General features: G+C 34.6%; 2 protein-coding genes across 4 annotated transcripts; both read left to right on the top strand.

Annotated features, from left to right (window-relative positions):
- The first annotated feature begins 187 nt into the window (after window positions 1–187).
- Window positions 188–16,468, top strand: LOC116343839 (plastin-2). 2 transcript variants are annotated; one of them, XM_031772101.1, is made up of 5 exons: window positions 188–922; window positions 13,873–14,980; window positions 15,045–15,323; window positions 15,402–15,655; window positions 15,739–16,468. In XM_031772101.1, the coding sequence occupies exons 1-5, from the start codon at window positions 836–838 to the stop codon at window positions 15,967–15,969; spliced, it is 1,959 nt and encodes a 652-aa protein (XP_031627961.1). In that variant the 5' UTR covers window positions 188–835; the 3' UTR covers window positions 15,970–16,468. The 2 variants fall into 2 exon arrangements, with proteins under 2 accessions (XP_031627961.1, XP_031627962.1); XM_031772102.1 differs by lacking the exon at window positions 188–922 and adding an exon at window positions 9,433–9,695.
- Window positions 16,469–18,833: 2,365 nt separating this feature from the next.
- LOC116344111 lies at window positions 18,834–21,491 on the top strand. 2 transcript variants are annotated; one of them, XR_004201379.1, is made up of 3 exons: window positions 18,834–18,924; window positions 19,023–20,956; window positions 20,992–21,491. XR_004201379.1 is itself a non-coding variant. In XM_031772521.1 (2 exons), exons 1-2 carry the CDS (start codon window positions 18,919–18,921, stop codon window positions 20,898–20,900), a joined length of 1,884 nt encoding a protein of 627 aa, XP_031628381.1. In that variant the 5' UTR covers window positions 18,834–18,918; the 3' UTR covers window positions 20,901–21,491. The 2 variants fall into 2 exon arrangements, 1 of the variants encoding a protein (XP_031628381.1); XM_031772521.1 differs by having other exon boundaries at window positions 19,023–21,491.
- The last annotated feature ends 248 nt before the right edge of the window (window positions 21,492–21,739 follow it).

Raw genomic sequence — 21,739 nt, 5'->3', positions numbered from 1 at the left:
ATTACGTCGTTTGCTTACTATCGCCTCATACCACTGTACAAGTCATCGGTAATGCCATTGAGATACAGTCATATACATGCGCACATACACAAATACACGCCCAAACCCGTGCACATGCACGTACACATCTATCACACAGCGGAATTGTAAATCGAACGACAGGAGAATGAGAAGACTCACTAAACAATGCTTAGTATTACATTGCAATTCGTGTCGGTTAGTACGGCCAAGTGATTAGTTCCGTAAGTTCACGCAGGAACGTTTTTTTTTTGTCAAGAACATACAGAGTCAAGATACAACGTACGTCTGAAAGCGGCGACATCGACAGCTAAAGAAACAAACAACACCACCAAAAAAAGAGTACACAAGACTATATAGCATTCGTAGCAATTTCGAGTAAACGCAAACTATTGATGCGTCCAATCTAACATTTAATCGGAATTTTCGGTTTTTTTTTCTTTCCCTTTCGTCAAGCGTGTTTTGTTCACGTTTTTCATGATTGTTGTGTGCCTTGGACTGTTTTGGAATTGGTAATCGTGTGACCAACGTTAATGTGTGATAAGAATTAAAATAAAATAAAAACGAAGGAAAGAAATTGCAAACTTATTCATTTATCTTGAATCACAATAATTTTCCTTCCGGTTTCAAATTCGATGTTTGCTTGGCAGTGATTTTTATCTCCATTTATTGACGGGGCGGTGTGTAATTTTGGGTGTTTTAATATATCGAATAATTTTTATAATTAAAAGAGAGAATAGAAATACACACAGACACATACGAAAATAAAAGAAATTTTGATTATTGAAGGAGTTAGTGGTAGAAGTGCAACGTAAAAATGGCTACAAATAATGTATTTAATAAGCTCAAGAATAAGGAGCTCACCGACGATGAGCGCACTGAAATGAAGGAAAAATTCGCTGATGTAAGTATGAAATATCAAGTGAAATATAATGAATTCGCAATTGCAAAACAAGTGTAAATTTTGCAACTAAACAATACATGATATTTTGCGTATTTCTTTCAATGGGTGTGCGATATGATATGAAACACTCTTTTTTTTACTTCGCGCTGACGTACAAAAGACACACTGTGACAGACAGACAGACAACAAGAATGGTTTGTCGTGTTCGCCGATCTCTTCGTAAGCATTTTACAATTTGCCAACGAAATGATTTACGATTTTCGTGGCCCTCGTAAATTAATTCATCAATTCAATTGCGGGAATGAAAATGAAACAAAAGGAAATAAAACCAACAATAAATGTTGAGGAAATTTCAATGCCGATTCGAAGAATGCGCACAATAAATTTCGCAGCGAAGCATTGTAAAAATCGACAGCATGACATTTCCATTTGGTGGAAGAAATTTGTGTAATTCCGAAACTTCATGTAATAATTTTTGGGCGGTACACACAGACAGTCGGTTTTGATTATGCGTCTTCTTCGATGCGTTTGTAGTTGTGCGTTTGTATTTTGCTAACTCGCCGAATATGGCAGAAAAAAAAGAAAGAGCTCAATGCAATGTATAAATACACATCATCAAATGGAATCGGCCGCTGCCGCCGCTCTCTCTCTCTCACTCATCACTCGATAACAAGTGAAATCCATTGCAGCTCATCATAATCGCAATGGGGAAAAAAACAAACCGTTTGATTAGTGTAATTTATGGAAGTAATACTGCAAGCTTCAAGGCAAATGCCATGTTATTTCATTTCGATTTATGTATTCCTGCATCTGGCTAGTTGCTGGCTGGTGTGCGCTTTATGAATACACTGCACATCGAGATGTGCTCGTACAAGACCATGGCCATTTTCTTCTTTCTATTTCAATGAAAAATGCAATAAAAAAAAACATACAAATTCGTTTGCCCACACAGTTAGTGACGTGCCCTTTTTACAATTCTACGAATCCAATCGCCCGTTAGAGCTCACGAAAGATAGAGAAAATTGAAAAAAAAAAAACAACGAACGAATGAAAAAAACAGCGAAGAAATAATGAAATATACAGTTTCTCAAAATCCAGACAATATGATTCCATTATGCGCCATATCATCAACATTGTGGCTTCTTGTGCTCCATGGACGCGTTTTTTTTTCGCTGATAGCGATATATTATTATTATTTTCGAAGTATTTTCTGTGTATATTGCGTTTCGAGGCGATTACAGAACATTAACCTAATGATATCACTCAACTATCGACAGTGAAATTGCCGAAAATAGGTATTAAGTGATTTTGAGTGTGTGGAATGCGCATTTCCCCAAATCAATTTTTATTTCTCTTTCAATTATCACTTAGTATTTTGTTTCCATTTTCCGATGAAGACGCTGGAAAGCAAATGGTTCACAAGTCACGAACTGCTTTTCATGCTACATTTCCCTATCTACACCAAAAATGTAATTCCATTGTGTGCGAGCGGTTATTTCAATTGTGGTTGCTAAAAGAAAAGAAACAGAAGCACACAGATGAAAAAAATATCATATTTCATTATGATTCGACTCATATTTTACATTAGTTGTTTTCTTCAGTTCAGGTTTAGAAACGGAATAATTTCATTAGAGATTTGATTGGCTGCTGCGAGCTGTCGACGTTTTTGTTTGACGATGTGGCTGCTTTCATGATTATCATCAGTGGCGAGAACAGTTAAAACGCAATTTAAGCCATCATTCGTTGCGAAGCACAAACTAAGAACGCGTTTAAGAACATTTTTCTTTCTTTCTCTCTCTGTCTCTCTGTCTCTCTGATGTTTCTTCATCGATCCATCTCTGTCTTGTGCACGGTTTGAATTTGCATTAATCGCGATTTACCGTAAATAACACACATAAATACAGCAGATGTGTGATGCTTATGATTTATAAACCATGTTCAATTACACTCACATAATTCTGTTCCACTTGCCATTTTTTATGGTGATCCGCTACTTTTTTCCCCCTCATATATTTGACTCTGTCTTTTTCTCTGGTTTTTGTTTTGTGCGCCCGCGCTTCTTCTCTGGTAACCGCGCACGATCACACCAAACATTGGCATCGCGGCAATTGAATTCAAGATCGTGGTACAGGGAAAAGGCATTTCGCGGCCGCAATGAAGAAAGAAAAGAGAATGTACTGAGATTTTGAGATTTTTTTTTTGTATTAAGCACTGCCACAACCGCAACTCGCGCGCTCAACATTATTGAACGACCGAACGAACAAATGAAAAAAGCAAACAAGCTAAAGATTTCACATATATATATTTAAGCAGCAACAACAACGCCCATATGTATGAAACGTTAATTTCATTGTGTTGCTCACTTCATCTTCCCACACTCTGGAAATATATATATATTAGTTCATATTTCTTGTGTCTTGTTGTTGTTGCTGTTTTGGTTCTCGTTTTTTGGTATATTCAATCTCGGTGCTTGCTCATTTTTTTTTTCACTTCGTTCATTCAACAAAATTGCCGCATATTAACTGGTGTATTATTGTTTTCGGGTAAAAATACTTAGAAGATAATATGAGATGATATAAAACATAACACCATCTTCATGCAAACTAGATAGAGAGAGCTAAGCAATACTTGTTGTTTGGAGAGACGACTTCCTTTCATTCAAACACTATTCATTTGTACTTTTATCCGGCATTTTTTGTTGTTGTTGTTTTGTACATTCAATTCAAGAATGGTTTTTTAATATATACAAATGCTATATATAAATATAAATATCATTTGAAGTGTTTTGTTTGTTTTTATAAATGTTTTTGTTTTCTTTGGTGAATATTTCCTTTGCGTATATGATGAACTTCGACAATGATGACGATGATATGTTCATAATGTTTAAATATCCGTACTTCCGATTGCATCTTGTCGTTCATTGTACACCACATAATATGAACTCCGTATGGAAATGGATTGGAAGTCGTTGCATATTTATTGATAAAACGTCTTTAAAAAACAGTTCGACCGCCGTTGAACTGGTTAGTTTCTTCCATTCACGAAACCGGTATCTCGTCGAATCTGTGTGTTGTTGTTATACTTTTTGTGAAGCACACGGCATCGTCCCCCCGACGAGTAAGTCGAGTGTATTTACTGCTTATTGTGCGTGGAATGTCATCGCTATGACATCAATTAAATCAGCTTGGTCGTCTTTTTCAGCGTGTGTTGCAAAACGAGTTTTATACGTTGCTTTTATATTGAAAAGCATCGTGGTACGATGTGAGGCATCAGTTCGTTTAAGAACAATCGCGGATGACACCATTCGTAAAACTTTGTCTATTCAAAGAGACATAAGAATTCTCATCTCGCAACTATTGCCGTATATTTTCTCATTTAATTCACATTCAACGGCACATTGTTTGACATCTGCGCCTCTCGCATCACACAGAACGGTTAAACGGTTTGCAAGTCACTGCACCGAACATGTGTGGCATAACCTTCCTTTATTGCGTTGTTTGTCTTTTATCAATCGATTTTAATTCAAACATTTCAAAAACGCTTCTTTCTTTTTTCTTCAATTTCACATCATTGTCTTATAATTTTTTTTACTGTCGTCGTTTGTTTATTGTCGCCATGCCATTGCATTGTGGCAGACGATTGAATAAAATGATGATGAATGAGTTAAATTGTTTGGGGCCAATCGAAATGTCGCATCAAGTGCATTCACATTATTTGTGATGGGTTCCTTCTTCTTTTGCAATCATTTCAATTAAAATAAATCCACAAAATGATTCTGCCAGACCGTGATATCTATCTCTCCACCCACTCCATGATTTGTAACAGCACAACAGAGTCTTTGTCGAGTTTGAACTGTTTTTAATTAAATAAACGTGCCCAACACCAAGCAACGTCTTTTATTTTAAGATTTATTATTCTGACTTTTTCAACATTGATTTTGCCTTTTCATTCAACGGCAGTTATATAATAAACAACTTTGACTCAGCAATTGCTTGAAACTATGGTGAAAAAACAATTGGCAAACTAAGAATCAATGCTAAAAAGAGAGAACAAACAAAAATAACCTCAAACATTATCTGACAAACACCGGCTTTTTTCCACCTTGTTTGGTTCTACCTTCAGAATTTGCATTTGCTTCGTGATTTTTTTGCTATTTCTCTATCCTTCTCGTTTCTGCTTTGAGGACAATCGATAATGTTTGCTTTTTTTTTCTCTTTTGAAACATAAAAAAACGTGCGCTCAACACACAAAAACAACAACAAACTTATGACAAAAATCAATGTTAAACGCACCGTTTTAACGATACAGTAATTAAAATTGAATGGAACAAAAAAGCGGGCAAACAAATCTGGCAAAAAGACATGTCACTATGTCACGTTCGATTCTTTATGCGCAAGTAATTAATGTGAATGCGCATGTAAGTTGATATTTCATGAGACAAGTCATATAATAAATTCTACTATGTGACAAACACAAAAAAGCACACATATATGAAATTCATAGAAAAAAAAAATTGAGATTCCATTTGTGCAGCGGCTCAGAACAATACGTTTTAGATGCGAGGGTTCAACTTGGTATAGTCGAGTCGGTAAATCACTAGAATTAGCAACATATGGGTTTATGTGCATTTTCAGTTGATTAAAATTTATTATTGTTCTATGATGAACTTTTGCATCCAACATTCGACAATCGTTCGCATCTCACGTAATCAATCAGCGTCTTTTGTTCACATTTTTTTTATGGGGTACACCGTGGCTACTTGTTTTCTATTTAACTACTACTGCATCTATGAAATTTGATCCGCTTAAACAATAAACAATAAGCACGCACACGTTTGAAGTGTACCAAACTCCATTTAAATGTACCAAGTACACACACATAAAGTATACAAAAGTGTCCGCATTTGCGGCCACTAGAATTTCTTGTTATTCGGAGTTGGTATACACGTATTCTTTATCGCGCAAACAAAGATTGTAAACAAACAAACTAAAATACACCGAAGATAGAGAGAGAGAAACAACAAAATAAAAAATAAACGTCCTACATACAAACTACAATATAAAAAAAAAACAAGAAAAAAGAGTAAACAGAACACAAGTTTTACGATGCGCGCGGCTTCGGAGCGTGCACAAAGAAATCAATTATTAATATCGATCCATTGAATATGAATAATGGCATGGTACAACGACAGAAATGCTAATTTCTTTTCGTTCATTTATTTCGGAAGGTTATTTCGCAAGTGCCGATAGTAGTCTGAATATATGCAATTGTTCTTTTAAATTGAGTTTCTTAAATTTTGAAATGAAATCAGGTTAGTCGAAAAAGTTGGAGCTAAAACACTTGGGTTTTTAATCAATGTCACCAGACAAACGAAAACTGAACCACACATTTAGTTTGTTGTGAGTATACGTTTTAATTTAATAGTGAACCGTGTGTTCTGAGTACGTAATCGTCGATGTGACATAATACCACATAGGAATTTCCTTCACTTTTTTTTATCGCGATAAAGCATTAATGACATCAGTACTGCACCCCGCGGTACCATCGTGACCGGCATAAAACAAACAAGGTATATTGACCAAAAATAGCACATTGCTAAAAAAAAGTGAAAATTGTGTCGACATAAAGACACCGCCATTATTCAATAGCAGCACCATTGCGACATCACATTGTTGTGGGCTGAATACAAAAACCGCTCGCTTGCTGCTTGTGCGATTCCATAAAACTATTTGCATGTTAATAGTGCCGTTAAAGCAAAGTATGCTGTGTACTTTACACACGTCGCATGTTATGTGATTGTGCTTGACTATTTTTGTGGTGAACCACCACCCGAATGGATGAAATTGCAATTAACCGTTTCATTTAATATTGCATTGAAGTATGCGATGATGACGCTTCGATTGTAATTCAAAATTAATGTCTGTCATCAAAACAAACCCATTCACTTGGATTCCGATCATAGTTTTCTTTCTACTTTACAATGCACACATTAAAGGTACAAATAAACCACATTTAGTATGGAGAACCATAGAGTGAAGAGACCACTTAATTGTTGTCTAGTTAATCGGAATATGAATTATACTGTGACTGTAGCAAACACACACATTTTGCATTCGACTTTAATTTGCTTAACAAATCTGAAACCACTTTTAATGAATATATCAATTTAATCGTGTTGTAAATTCGCCTCTAACTCAATCGTAAGCAAAGTCACATCAAAATTTCACTGACACACACAATAGCGGGAAAATACTGAATTTCTATAGTGAACAAAAAAAAAAAAGATGATTCACGACCAATTACAACCTATCTAGATACACTATCATCAAATATGCCGTCACAATGTTGAAAAACCTTAATAGGTTAGTCGGTAATTTAGCCACTTTCTGCAGGTATCACGGTTTTTTTTAATGACAGCGCTTTCATTCATAATTTTCGTGCGAGAAATTTCAAAAATTATATTTTGCCAGCAAGTTTTCGTTTATAAAAACCATTTTCATGTGTTAAGTATTCAACAATGTCGTGATTTTGTTTTTTTTTTTTTATAATCGTATGAATATATCGACGGCGGTCAGATAAGTCTGATGATGAATGAAGGGAAAAAAGAATGGAACATTCACCACAGGCGAAAACGTTACTCGACGTTTGTTGTTTGTTGATGATGATGTTGTTGTGTCGTAAAATGTGAATGACTCATTCATTTCTTCTTCTTCTTCTTCTTCATTGTGTGGACAAAACAACATAGGACTGAAAGCATAACAATGTAGATTGCTTTATTCAAACAGGTCCAACTGAATAATGAATCGAATTATCAAGCCCAATCAATGAATCATCCTTTTTTCCGATAAGAATAGAATACTGCCAACTGATAACGACGTGATTGTCTTTTTCATTAGAAACAAAAAGTGACACGTCAACGCAATAATATATGTTATCGATAATCAATAATTCAACAAGGAAAAACTTTCGCAAATATGCAAAAAATTCCAATCGTTTATTAAAAAAGATTTATTACAACCGAAGAAAAAAAGCCATGTTTGCATTATGACATGTTTGCGCTACACGATTAACCATCCAGTGGATTTAATTGCAGTGCTCATCATGCACGCGCTATTCACATCTGTTTCGATAGACGAGCTGCGATGATGATGATGATGATGTTGAGTTGGAATGCAATTTAGGAACCATTTTTCCGTTAGTCTCCAACAAACATAGCCTATACGTGTAACTGTGAGATCCAGCAAAAAAAAAATTCGATGCGATTTTTCAAAATGCAAAGAAAACAATAACGAGCAATGCTGCAGCGAGAGAGACCCATCATTATTATTTGCACATTGTACTCTATTCTATACGCAATCGTTGCCTGTAAACATATAAGCGGAAATTCAATTCCTCTGCTATGCAATTTACTGTGCTGCAACTGCACATTTAAATGGGCAATTTTATGTTAACACTTATGTTTCGATGGAGACGTTTCAATTCGATCTCAACTTGAAATTCAAGAAATTAAACGCGTTTAGTGCTTTTTCAAGTGTTCTAGAGCCAACACTAATGATGACTCATTTTTAAAACAAATATTTGTCACCAAATTTATGTGAAAGCATTTATTGCCTTTTTTTAATGAATGCAAAAACAGCTTCGCTCAACAAAAATCCACTCTAATCTCATACCACAGGAAATGAATCAAACACTCAGTGTTAACACAGTGATATGCATATATGTTGGATTTGTATGCGAAAAAAAGAACATTATTTCAATTATGATTGGCACGCTTGATATTTACATTCTGATGCTTTTTGTCACACTCAAGAATGTTCATTTTGATTGAAAATAATTTAATTAAATCGCTTTGAATCGAATTGATTATAACGTTTCCAATTTCATTTGGATTTTACTCGCAAATTGAAATAAAAAATTGAATAGTCCCATATGTTGTAATATTTCATTTACATGTAATCTGAGCAGTTCACTTTTTTTGAATATACCGTACAAATGTCAATTTTTTTTTCGATGCGTTTGATTCTTGAATGTCATATTTTCCAACTAAAATAATAATCCGTAATACTGTTAACTTCATGAGGTTTCGTTCATAATATGCATTTGGTTTGCTTTAAAAATAGCCCATGACTCATGCAGAGTAAATTCGTTCCTTGTGGCATTTGTCATCGAATCCTCTTTCAATTCCCTTTTTTCCCCATCGATGGTATATTCGCTCCTTTCATTGCAAATTACTCATTCGAAAAAATGTTTTGTATTTTGTGCATACATAACGTTGAACTGGCATGTAGTGGAGCGCAAAGAAGGAGAGAACAAGAATAGTGAAGTGAAAACAAAGTATGCGTCACCGCTGCTGCCGCTCATCATAACAAGTCAATAGGAATATGTACGTTGTGTTTGTACGCTTGGATCGTACCATACACGAGAGATTGATGTGAGACCAAAACAATGCATCATATAAGCGCTTGGTGTGGCTTTCGTGAACTTAATCACATTCAGTTTATCACAGACCCTTTAAGAGATCACTCATACTGTTGACTCTTTCTTGACTCCAAATAAAGGAAACTAAAAATAAGAGAAAAACTTATCAAAAGTGTTGTTGATATTTTTTTTAAACAAGCAAAAGTGTATTCTACTCTTATCAAAAATTCCTTTTTGAAGCGTATTTTCTCGGTTTTAAATAGAATTGTGAACATTTTAAACTTAGAAGTCGAAAAAATATAATTGTGAAAAAATGATGTGCATACGAGATTCCACTGAAATTCCATTCGTCGAGGTAAACGAAAAATTTCTCACCAACAAAAAAATAGTCTACTTTAAAATTGGCCATATTAAAAAATTCCGTTACCACCGGTCAAAATTCCAAAGTGATTTATGTGCGTGTGTCTTTCTTCCCATTTGGATTATATCGTTTCCTTGTTTCCTAATTGCTTTATTGTTTATTGTGCGATTGCCACTTTTTCTTGTTAATTAGTGAACATAATAGCGCGCATAGTGTTCACCATCAATTTAATGCAACACACAAAAAATAGAAATCACACTGGACCAGTTGAAAAATGTTGCAAATTTCATTTGTGGCACATAAAATTTACGGTATTTTTAGTTGCTATTTGCAAACACTGGATATTTTCTTGTTGACGAGAGAGAGAGAGAAAGAAATGGCTGGTTTTTCGTTCAAGTGTTCATCTAACAACATTAAATATTCGCAAGACGTTTTACTAAATTATAAATTGTCGGACGCTTGTTTGTGGTCAATTTAGTTAGCTTACTAGCTTGGTGAGTCATTCGATTGTGCTGAATCAATTGTACTTCACAAAGTGATCAGCTCATGCGAGTGGATGTGTTTGGTGAATCATATCATATATGCAAATGATATGGGGTTTATTTGCGAATTTAATTTTCAAAGAGAAAACGATTTAATTTTCATTCGAAATCGAAGCTGTAGTCATGAATAATGGATGCGCCAAATGGCAAAAATAAAATTCAATTAATCGCAACGATGCGATCGCGCGCCACATTATCAAGTAACGTTAGGTGATTGCATATTTTGTTACTCATTTTGATCGCTGTCGATTGTGAGCACGAAGCAGAAATTTATCTATATCTTACGTCACGTACATATCGATTGAAAATCGGCCACGAGAAAATCGAAAACAAAACAATGTTCGAAAGCCGAAACGCGGTGAGAAAAAGTGTATTGTGAAACTCTCGTCAACATTCACTAGAAAATGTTATCTTTTTTAGAAAAAAAAAAAATAAAACCCATCGTAAAGTACATTTAATTACTTTATTTCACACCACTTAAATGCGGTTCAGTTAAAAATGCTAGGAAAATTTAAGAAGTCTGCAACGAAAAAAAAAAACAAAAAACACATACACTTAAGTAAGAATGTAAAGAATGCGTTCATCGGCTTATATTAGTCACATTGAGATCGTCATGATTTTCTGCTATATACTCGCGTATGAATAATCCATATCATCATGACCGGTTCAAATACCTCCTTTCAACTTGTAATGCTGCCATCGCAACATAATCGGGCTGGAATCAATCTATCAAGTATTTACCGTGATTCCATTTTTAATTCTGTTACAAATGCGATTGTGTCTTGTTCGAGACGGAGTCTGCCGTCTTTCATTCCAGAGATGCAAGATAAGTTGATCAGAACCGATGAACATAAAAAAAACAACAACTCCGCCGCACAGAATGAAAGAAAAATGCGGAGAACATGCAACAGCTCTGACACTATTTCGAATGTTTCTTTCTTTCTATTCGGTGTATTTGTTGTACGCAGATTGTTTGATTTGGGTTAGAGTATTGTTTGTAATTAATTACAGTAACTGTAACAGTTTAGCCACGACTTTACGGCGAGGCCGCTTTATTTCTGTGTGTACACATTCATTACATTGCAACGAATTAATTTTTCGTACGCATGAGAAAATACGGCGAACAACGAAGAGAAATATACATACCAAACACATTCATTTCGTGATCCCATTAATACATCACATTCATACGGCATCTTCCAACTTGCGGTCTCTTTTCACATTCAAGATGCGACGTACAATCTGCAAACGGCTACTTCGCTACCGACAATCATCATGGCAACTGATGATGATGATGTGGGGCATTTTCTTTTTGCTTCAAAGCATGTTCTGCGTATCTCTCTCTCTGGTTTTTTTTTATTTTCTTCTGTTTCTCTTTTTCGTTCGCCGCAAAATTCAAACACACATCTAATTAAAAAGAATGGTTTAAAGTGAAATAACTATACGCATAATTTAATACGCACTCACATTGATTGGCCGCTTACGAATAATTAAAGTTGGCACAGATGTGGAACCAAGTGAAAAGTAATGGAAAAAAAAGAGAAAACCGTCTGACTCAAGGTCATTTCTCAGATCCAAAACGACCTTTATCCACACCGAATCAATTTCAATGAAATGAAATGTTTCAATTGAAATGAGAAATAATCGCTTGCAGACATATTTCTGGCCACACCGAACTTAATACGAACTGACATTTCTTTGTTATTCATTATGACTGCTTTTTTTTGTCTCTATTTTTAAAAATGGGCAAAAATCCCCGGCGGCTCCGTCCCATTTTCTAATTTTTCTTTGCTGCGTTCGTTTTTATCTCAATAATTGTTTTACGCAGAATTACTTTGTCAAACAAAATGTTTCTCGAAGTAAAAATAGAAAAAATTATCGACTGATAATAATTTGCATGCATTAACAATGTAATTCTATTTTTTTTCGTTCGCCGTATGGAATATGACCTCTCCATTAGTGCTTCTATTTATACATCTTTTTTTCCTTATCAAAACAATGAACAGCTTGGTTCAAGCGATAATATCGCTTTAGCACTAAGTTGTTCTGCTCATTGCAGTGGTCAAACTAACTTTGGTGTGACTTTTAAAAAACTATTTTATTTCATCGAAAATGTAAGTGACATCGTGACACGTAGACGCGAAATCTTCAAAATAGAACCAAACTTGTTTACACATAGGTTCCAAAAATGTAAAATAAAAACTGGTACATGACGTCAGCGCCAAACAACTGATAAGTCATATCTAATTGGCGCACATTCCTTTAGGCAATGATCATAATTCAAAACAGAAACTCCAATTTTCACTAGTTTAAATTTTTTTGGAATTCCCAAAAGTTGGGAAGCGAAAAGATTCACTTGAAAGAAGAAAAAATGGGCTAGGCGGTTGATAAAGACGGTCGGGATAAAAGTTATGTCAATATAATGCCATTTCGTGTATCGTCTTTATGGAAGAAAAGAGTGATTTAATTATTATTAGCGGTTGAATGTACAAAGTAATCAGCTGATATATGTACGTTGTGCGCAATAAACACATTCCGTGTGGTTGACAAAGGCCAATTTTACTCATGTAAATTGAATTCATTAAATGCCGCATACAACCTTTTAAATATTAACACACAAATAAAACAAGACAACAACTCATTCAACGAACGTCAATCTTGAAAAATAATGTGAATCACGACAATTGCTGTTGTTAATATCGAGAGATAATGAGAGAGAGAGAGAGAGAGAGAGAGAGAGAAAGAACATTGCAAAGGTTTACTATAAAGCCGATTTGATAGCCTTAATCCGATTGCGTAATGATTATCGCTGTATTCACGTTCTTTGTCGTTTCCAATGTAAGTCTAAGGTATAAGGCTAGAAAAGGCTTGTACAATAATTTTTAAGCAGACATTTTCGAAAACGATAAACATTTTTTTCTTGTATTCTAATAGAAGAGAAAAAAACGTCATAAAATCAAAGAGACCACGTAAAATGATAGTACAAACGATAAAAACAATTTAAAATCAAACGATTATTAATTAACATGAATTGATGACTCAAATGACTGACTGTTTATGATTAAATCACAATAAGGTGTGTACTCTACTGAGCACCGTGCCCCGTTCAAGTTTCAAGGTGAACTTGATTAATTGTGTTTATCAATTGGCCAAGCGATCAAATGTATGTCAATAAATTGATAAATTATTTCTCGCACATTCTCTAAAAGACTATAAAGACTGTCTATGTCACTGACAAACCAAATAAAAACAATCTCCGTATCAATTTATACGGGGCCGTGTAACCGAATATTTTATTTTGAATAATAAAAAAACAATATTCTCTCATGCTCGGAATACAAATGAATAGTTCTTTTTAAAAAGGTATTATTCCTTCCACAAATTTCAATCTTCGAGATAGTAACTCTATCCGAATGAGTGTTGTTATCGAATGGATTGAATAAAAATGGTATAGAATGATGCCTCCCACGTTTCGTGGCAGAGAGGAAAAAGTGATTTTAAACCCACACGACTACATCCAAAATAAAATTTATTTTTGAATCAAGTCTTGCCGGCATTTCATACACACCAAATACGGCATATAACCAAAACCGATTTATTTATCTTTGATGTGTTCTCTATATTTTCAGATTGATAAAAACAACGATGGGTTCATTGAACTGAACGAGTTGAAAGATGCGCTAGATCAATGCGGTTTTAAATTGCCGGGGTATCGAGTACGTGAAATGATCGCTGAATATAGCAAACAGAATGTTAGCACTCAGGGTAAATTATCGTACGAAGAGTTTGAGGCATTATGTACGGATTTGAAGGCAAAAGAAGTGGCCAGCACATTCAAAACGGCCGTCTCGAAAAAGGAAAATGTTGAAAAATTGGGCGGCATGTCAAGTCAATCGGCTGACGGTACAACACATTCGGTGCGCATGGAAGAACAATTAGCATTTTCCGATTGGATCAATTCCAATTTAATTTTAGACAAAGACCTAAAGCATTTGTTGCCAATTGATGGTGAAGGCAAGACATTGTATCAAAAAATCAAGGATGGCATATTGCTGTGTAAAATCATAAACCATTCGTGCCCGGATACAATCGATGAACGTGCTATAAACAAGAAAAACTTGACCGTTTATCGTGAATTTGAGAATTTGACATTGGCTCTGGTTTCCTCGCAAGCAATTGGTTGCAACATTGTCAATATTGATGCTCATGATTTGGCTAAGGGTAAACCGCATTTGGTACTCGGTTTACTTTGGCAAATTATTCGTATCGGTCTATTTTCACACATTTCACTTGACAATTGCCCACAAATTGCAACACTTTTATTGGATGGCGAACGATTAGAGGATCTTTTGAAGTTATCACCCGAAGCAATTCTATTGCGTTGGGTTAACTATCATTTGGAGCGTGCCGGTGTTGCCAGACGATGCACTAATTTCCAAAGCGACATCACCGATTCTGAAGTCTATTCATATTTATTGAAACAAATTGCACCAGCCGATGCCGGTGTTACGGTTGAAGCATTGCGCGAACATGATTTGAGTAATCGGGCAGAGGTTATGTTGCAACAAGCAGCCAAACTGAATTGTCGCAGTTTTCTTACACCACAAGACGTTGTGAACGGTGTGTACAAATTGAATTTGGCTTTCGTTGCCAATCTGTTCAACAATCATCCAGGCCTCGATCAACCCGAACAAATCGAAGGACTCGATGCAATTGAAGAAACGCGCGAGGAGAAGAGTAAGTTTTACATTTGATTTTGACGAATGGATCTTTTGCTAATATTTCTTTCATTTTTGTTCAGCGTATCGAAACTGGATGAATTCCATGGGGGTGAATCCACACGTGAATTGGTTGTATTCAGATTTGGCCGATGGTTTAGTAATCTTCCAATTGTTCGACGTCATTAAACCTGGTTCAGTGAATTGGAATCGTGTGCACCGTAAATTCTCTCCGTTGCGAAAATTCATGGAAAAACTTGAAAACTGTAATTATGCCGTTGAATTAGGAAAACAGCTGAAATTTTCGTTGGTCGGCATCGCTGGGCATGATCTTAGTGACGGAAATGCAACATTGACTTTGGGTAAGATAGTAAAACATTGAAATTTAATGCGCTTTCGTACAAGATGTTGTAAATAATCACAAAAATGAATCGTTTCAGCATTGATTTGGCAAATTATGCGCGCATACACATTATCGGTGCTAACAAGTTTGGCCCATTCAAATACGCCAATAATTGAAAAGGAGATTGTTGCTTGGGTGAACAGTAAATTGGAATCGGCCGGAAAAACAAGCAGCATACGAAACTTCCAAGATTCAAGAATAGCCGATGGCAAAATTGTCATCGATTTGGTCGATTCAATCAAACCGGGAAGTGTCAACTATGACAATATCAAGAGTGGTGAATCTGAAGAGGTAACATTTTTACACAATTCCATACGATTTTTTTTCTCTTGGCGCACAATTTTAAATACGGACCATTTTTCATCCCAATTTAGGATCATTTGGCAAATGCAAAATATGCAATTTCAATGGCACGAAAGATTGGTGCTCGTGTGTACGCGCTTCCAGAGGATATAACCGAAGTAAAACCGAAAATGGTGATGACAGTATTTGCATGCTTGATGGCAATGGATTACATTCCAAACATGGATTCGGTGCAGAATCAAAACAACTCAACACCGGTCGTTGCTACAGAAACGACATACGTTCAAAGTAACGGTGACTAGGCGCGGTCATTTTTGTGCACCACGCATTTCAAGCACAATAACAAATAAATGATAGCATTCATGTAGTATTCGTGATTGAATCCCCGATTTCATTAGTTTGATAAGAGAGTAATGGAAAAAAAGCAGTTGCAATTAAATAGCAAAACGAACCAATGAATAGAAACGAATTGAATAATAATAATAATGATAAAATAAAAGCGAAATGGACAAAGAGTGAAATATCGGAATAAACAAATGGGAACGAAAGCAAATGGCACATAGATTAGAGTTTATTCTCGAAGTTGAGTTTATTGCTTCGGAATTTGTATTTTAATTGTATGGCCGTATCTTATCACTGAAGATAACCACATTTTTTTTTAACAAAAAAAGAAAAGTGACTCTTTTTTCCAAAGAATTTTCGACGGATGCAAAGTTCTTAATAATTGTTTGAAAAACCATCAGCAAAATATTGATTGATTAACATTTTAGCTAAAGAAATTCTTTCTTAAGAAAAAAAAAACATCAACAAGATGCAAGAACGTCGCATCACAACATTTGAATTGTGCGTTGCAAAATCGACATTTGTTCTCGAATGTCAATGATTATGACAAAATGCACTTCATTTTGTCGCGTTGAATGGCGTTTTTGATGCCGATTTTTTTCTATTTTATTTGGTTTTGTGTGCAATAATTTAATATTATTTATATGCGATTGAAGAAGAAAAAAACTCTGATTGTAATTTATGTAAAACATTCTTTACCTATTCAAAATAATATTGTCCATTACATCATTTCATGTATTTTGCTTGATTTAATATACAAAAGTCAGCGTTTATCAACTTATCGCTCATAGAGCCCGTTTGAAATTAAAACAAATAAAGAATGTTGAGCGTACAGTTGATGAATAAAAGATTGTGGGCATTTCAAAACCATAAGTTATGGTCCATAACTACATCAGTATTATCATCAAAATGTCAACTCTTTGAGATGGTTTTCAAATGCTGTATATCAACTGTATAATAAATAGAATTGTATGATTTTATCGGTTCGATTATATTTTTTTTCTATTTGTTTTATATTTATATTCAATAAATTGAATTTAGTTTACATTTTTTTTACATATATATAAAACGTACCATATATGAAATCATTTCAGTTATTGTAAATTTTCAAAATTATTGCCCAAATTATAAACTACTTCAAAGATGCTTATTATTACGTCTATTTTGCTGCTTAGAATAATTACGATACTTTTGAAGAGAGTTCCAAATTATATGGAACAGAGAAGAAGAAAAAACAATAAGTTCCGCACTTATTATCATACACAATGAACATAAGAATTATATTGTATACAACAAAAAAAGGCCAACAATTTAACGAAATAGAAAGAAAATATTTTTTAAATGCCTAAAAACATATTTAATGACACAACATTTTTTTTCATAAAACGTGCCATGATATGACTCTTTTTATTACGTAAGAGAGTGAATGCAGAATAAAATACAAATGAAGTGCATGCAGTTGAGAGACAGTGGTTCCTTTTATGCTCAGCAGAAAAAAACATGCACATACACACACACAATTCAAATATAATAAACCAATTCAATTTCATTTACAACCAATTAAATTTTGCTGACAAATGTATTTTTAGCGTAATTTTAATTGCAAATAACAAATTTAAACATAGACGATTTAAACAAAAAAAAAAAACAATGTAGGCTCATTTTTTTGCAAACACGATTAAACTATAAAATGACAGTTTATTCATCGAATCGGATAATTTGTTTAACTGTAGCTTGGACATTATTATTGGATAAGCATTAAAATATTAATTTGTAAAAAAAACACATACATACACACAATTTCAATTAAAACTAATTTTTTTTTCGTAATTTTATTGGCATAAGTATTGTAATGTACATGTGCGCATCGAAATTATGTAATATTATATCAAATATGGAAATATTGATCAATAAAATAATGAAAAACAACTAAAATCCATATTCTCTCCTTTTCTATGATTATCCAGCTATATGTTTTTGTTTGCGATTGCATTTGCAATTTGAAAACAATTGATGTCAAATTGATCATGTGTTTTTGTTTGCGTTGGCCCTTGGACGGGGTGAATTTCGGAATTTTGTTTTGTTCTCGGTCAGTTTTAAACAATAGATAAAAACAATAACATTGACCAAGTTTGTATTGCATATCAAAATCGATTTAAAGCAGAATATTTATTTCAATTTAACATCGTATTGTTATTCAGCTTCATTTGATTTGCCGAATTCTCAATGTCATTTTATAAATAAACAAAGCATTTGAAGATTTCCTTGAAAGAGACAAGACTTTACTCTCGCAATTACGAATCGCTGGAAAATTCCCTTTAAATTTATGATTCATAATAATATTGGATTTTGTCTTCGAAAAACTGTCTTATGTTGCAATTCTGCCAATAATATCTGTTCCCACCTGTTTTTTTTTCTCGTTCCTTTATTCGTTCGTTCGTTTGTTTCTGTATTGTTTGGTAGATGTCAATCATCAATTGAGTGAGAAACGAATCAAGCAAAAAAATCGATTCGTTTGTGCTTCTATTGTATGAAAAAATGTATGAATCAATAAATAAATTTCTTACCTAATTGTTGTGCATATTTTCTTTTGGCATATTTGCTCAAGGGGCACATCGATCCGTTTTGGTCAATTGTTGAATCAGTCGCACGCTTGATTGAATAACATCAGCCAAAAACTGACACAGATCACATTGCAAAATGTGCACGAAAGAATAGCATAATAATATACATAAATTCCAATCTAATTGTCTTGCAAAGTAAACCAAAGTATAAAAGTATATGACGGCTGCTGGACCAAATTTAGTTGAACCTTTACCGTCACACAGTTAACACAACATCGAACAGTGTTTTATATAAATGATCGAAAGATCATATTTTCATTTTTATTCTCTCATTTTAACAATACAATGGAGGTATTATAATATTTTTCTTTCAATTTTGCTTCTTTTTCGTTCATTCGGTTGCAAGTGATTTATTTGGTGAAATATTTTTTTCTAAAATTATTTTCTAGATTATAAATTGTTGGCTTCTAAAATTGACAATAACATGGATTATATGGACAGTTGAATGCAATGCAGTGGATAAATCGAAACGTTCTATTCAAACTGATGCGTTAGACAATGTCGAATTCATTGGACGTGATGTCAGTTCAATCACACACATGGAACTTGAAGATGATAAACGTATTCGACGTGACAGTGACTTTGAACGTGGATACGATGAATTTTTACGAAATTACCATAAAGATAACGGTATAGAACGCCACGGTCGATATCAAGTTGCGGAAAGCGAAGAAAATGAGAGTGTAGACAGTTCGGCAGACGAGAGCGATGAAGATAATGACAATGATGACGACGATGGTGAAAGTGAATCGAGTGAAGAAAGTCGAAAAAAATATAAATCAAAACCACAAAAAAATGGCAAAACAAAAACGAAAAAATCCGAACAAAATGCGGGAAAAAAGAAATCGAAACATTGTAAAACCGAAAAAAAGGGAAATATGGTGTGCAACATTTGCTATGACCCGAAAAATGATGCAAAAGCCGAATCGTGCTCATACAATTCTGATCCAAAAGAGAAAAACTATGCCTACTCAGAGGATACAAGCTATAGCAATCGTGACAAAGATCCAGAGAGCTTAGAAGGTGCCACCAATGACGATGAAAATGATGACCGAGAAGGTAGTCCAAGAAAGAAACGACCACCACCGCCAGTGAAAAAATATCCAACAAATCATCGTCATCAACAACCACAATATCAACAGCAAGGCCCGCGATTCTATGGAACTCCCCAACCAACACATTCCAATGGATATCAAAACCAAAATGGATACCAAAATTACGGTCCTCAAACATTTCTACCGCAAGCCTATCAACCAATTTCTATGCGACCGATATCAGGCGGACGACCGATTCGTATTCGAATAAAAAACGGACCACCACCCCCATCACTTCCACCGCCGAATGTTGCTTTGATTCGTTATCGCACCGTTGAACCCCCCTTTGGTAATCAGCACATTCGACTAATTACTTATCCAAGCGGTCCTGGATCAGGATACTTACCGCCTCCACCATCATCACCACAGCAACAACAATACTACAATAACAATAATAACCATCGTCCAGTGTCGGCAGCGCAAGAATTAAGACCGCCACGTGATATAAATCGTGATATAAATGGTGCGCATAGTGAAAGTCTTTTATCGAATGTAACGAAAGAACACTTATTCGAATATTTGCCGAATCATATGGTGAGTGGTGCAGCTGCAAATCCAAAATATGCGGCATTCATAAGCAAAGATTGGTCAAGTTGTAGAAAAACGGTTGAAATGAATCAAGTTTGCTTTGAGTGTTATGTGGATGGTGAACGGCGAAAAGAGTGCATGTTTGCAAATGTGAATCGGCCGGATAATTTCTATAAATCATATTCAACATCGAAAAAATTCAATACCAATCATCCGTATGCATATGATCTACCCATTCCGTCCGTGTCAACGCATACCAAGCATAGCCAAAAAAAAAGTAAGTCGCATTCCACACAGCGCAACAAAAATCCCGATTATAGTGTTGAACAATTTGGCGGCGACGATGGTGGTGGTGGTAATGATGATGATCGATTCAGTGATGATTTGAAATCGAAAACACATGAAAAACGTCCAAATGATTCAGACGGCTGGGATTTAAATCACAACAGTAAACATGAGAGACCGCAAATAAGACCAATCCCAACATCAGTAGCTGATATAATTTATGGCACAGTGAAGGCCGGACAAGAACCATTAGCTCTATTTTTCAAAACCGATTCTACATCATTCGATACCATCAATAATCTAAACAATCACACAAATATCGATTCAAATGCCAATAGAAATTTCACAGTATCAACGTAAATGCAAATATCGCCAATGTGTAATGTGACGTGACTTGACATACGCCAATGGTTTTCGATATGAATTCTTTTTTTTACTTACGAGCGACTGTGTTATGAATATTAAGAGCACAAGTGTCAGGCATAACACCCATTTCACTCTTGTGCTTCTGTTTGTGTGTGTTTATTATTTTTTTTCTGTTTGACTCAACAACTGTTCCTATTGATTGCTATATGACGGAAACCATTGATTTAACTGCCACAATGACATAATATTATTTTATGCTTGATTTAAAATTAGAAACGCATGCTACAATTTATACAGTATGCTTTGATACAACTTTTTTTTCTTTCTCTCGTTTCAACGAAATCAAGTGGTTTCTGCTGTGCTGTCACAGATAATAAACACAAATATTTAGACATAAGATTTGAATTTGTATTATTCGCGATTCTTTTGTACTTCACCGCTGAATGGAAATCATTTCTTAATATAATTTTTAATATCAACTAATGTAATTCAAACCAACAAAATATTGAATAAATAGAAAACGAAAGTTTTTGGACAATCAATCAATAACTACGATTTTTTATTCACTATTTTTTGGAGACATAATGGGGCCCTTACTTCTTGACTGTGGAGCTCGTTTTCCATGTTACTGAATTGAACACTATTTGTAAGTAGCTTAAAAAGTTGTGCATTTAAAAGTATAAAGTAAAATGGCTTGTATATAGTGGTTTTTCATGGAAAAGCTTACTACATTTACATGGGCTCGATAAATTAGTCGCAGTAATATTATTAAATATACATAATTGTAAAAAAAAATCTAATTAAAAAAGAGTGAACCAATAACCTTTCAGCAA

This window comes from Contarinia nasturtii, unplaced genomic scaffold (genome assembly GCF_009176525.2).
Source record: "Contarinia nasturtii isolate CC-2019 unplaced genomic scaffold, AAFC_CNas_1.1 Cnas_scaffold_1037, whole genome shotgun sequence".
NCBI lineage: Eukaryota > Metazoa > Arthropoda > Insecta > Diptera > Cecidomyiidae > Contarinia > Contarinia nasturtii.
The sequence above is the reverse complement of the archived record's forward strand: the minus strand, read 5'-3'. Positions and strand labels throughout refer to the sequence as shown.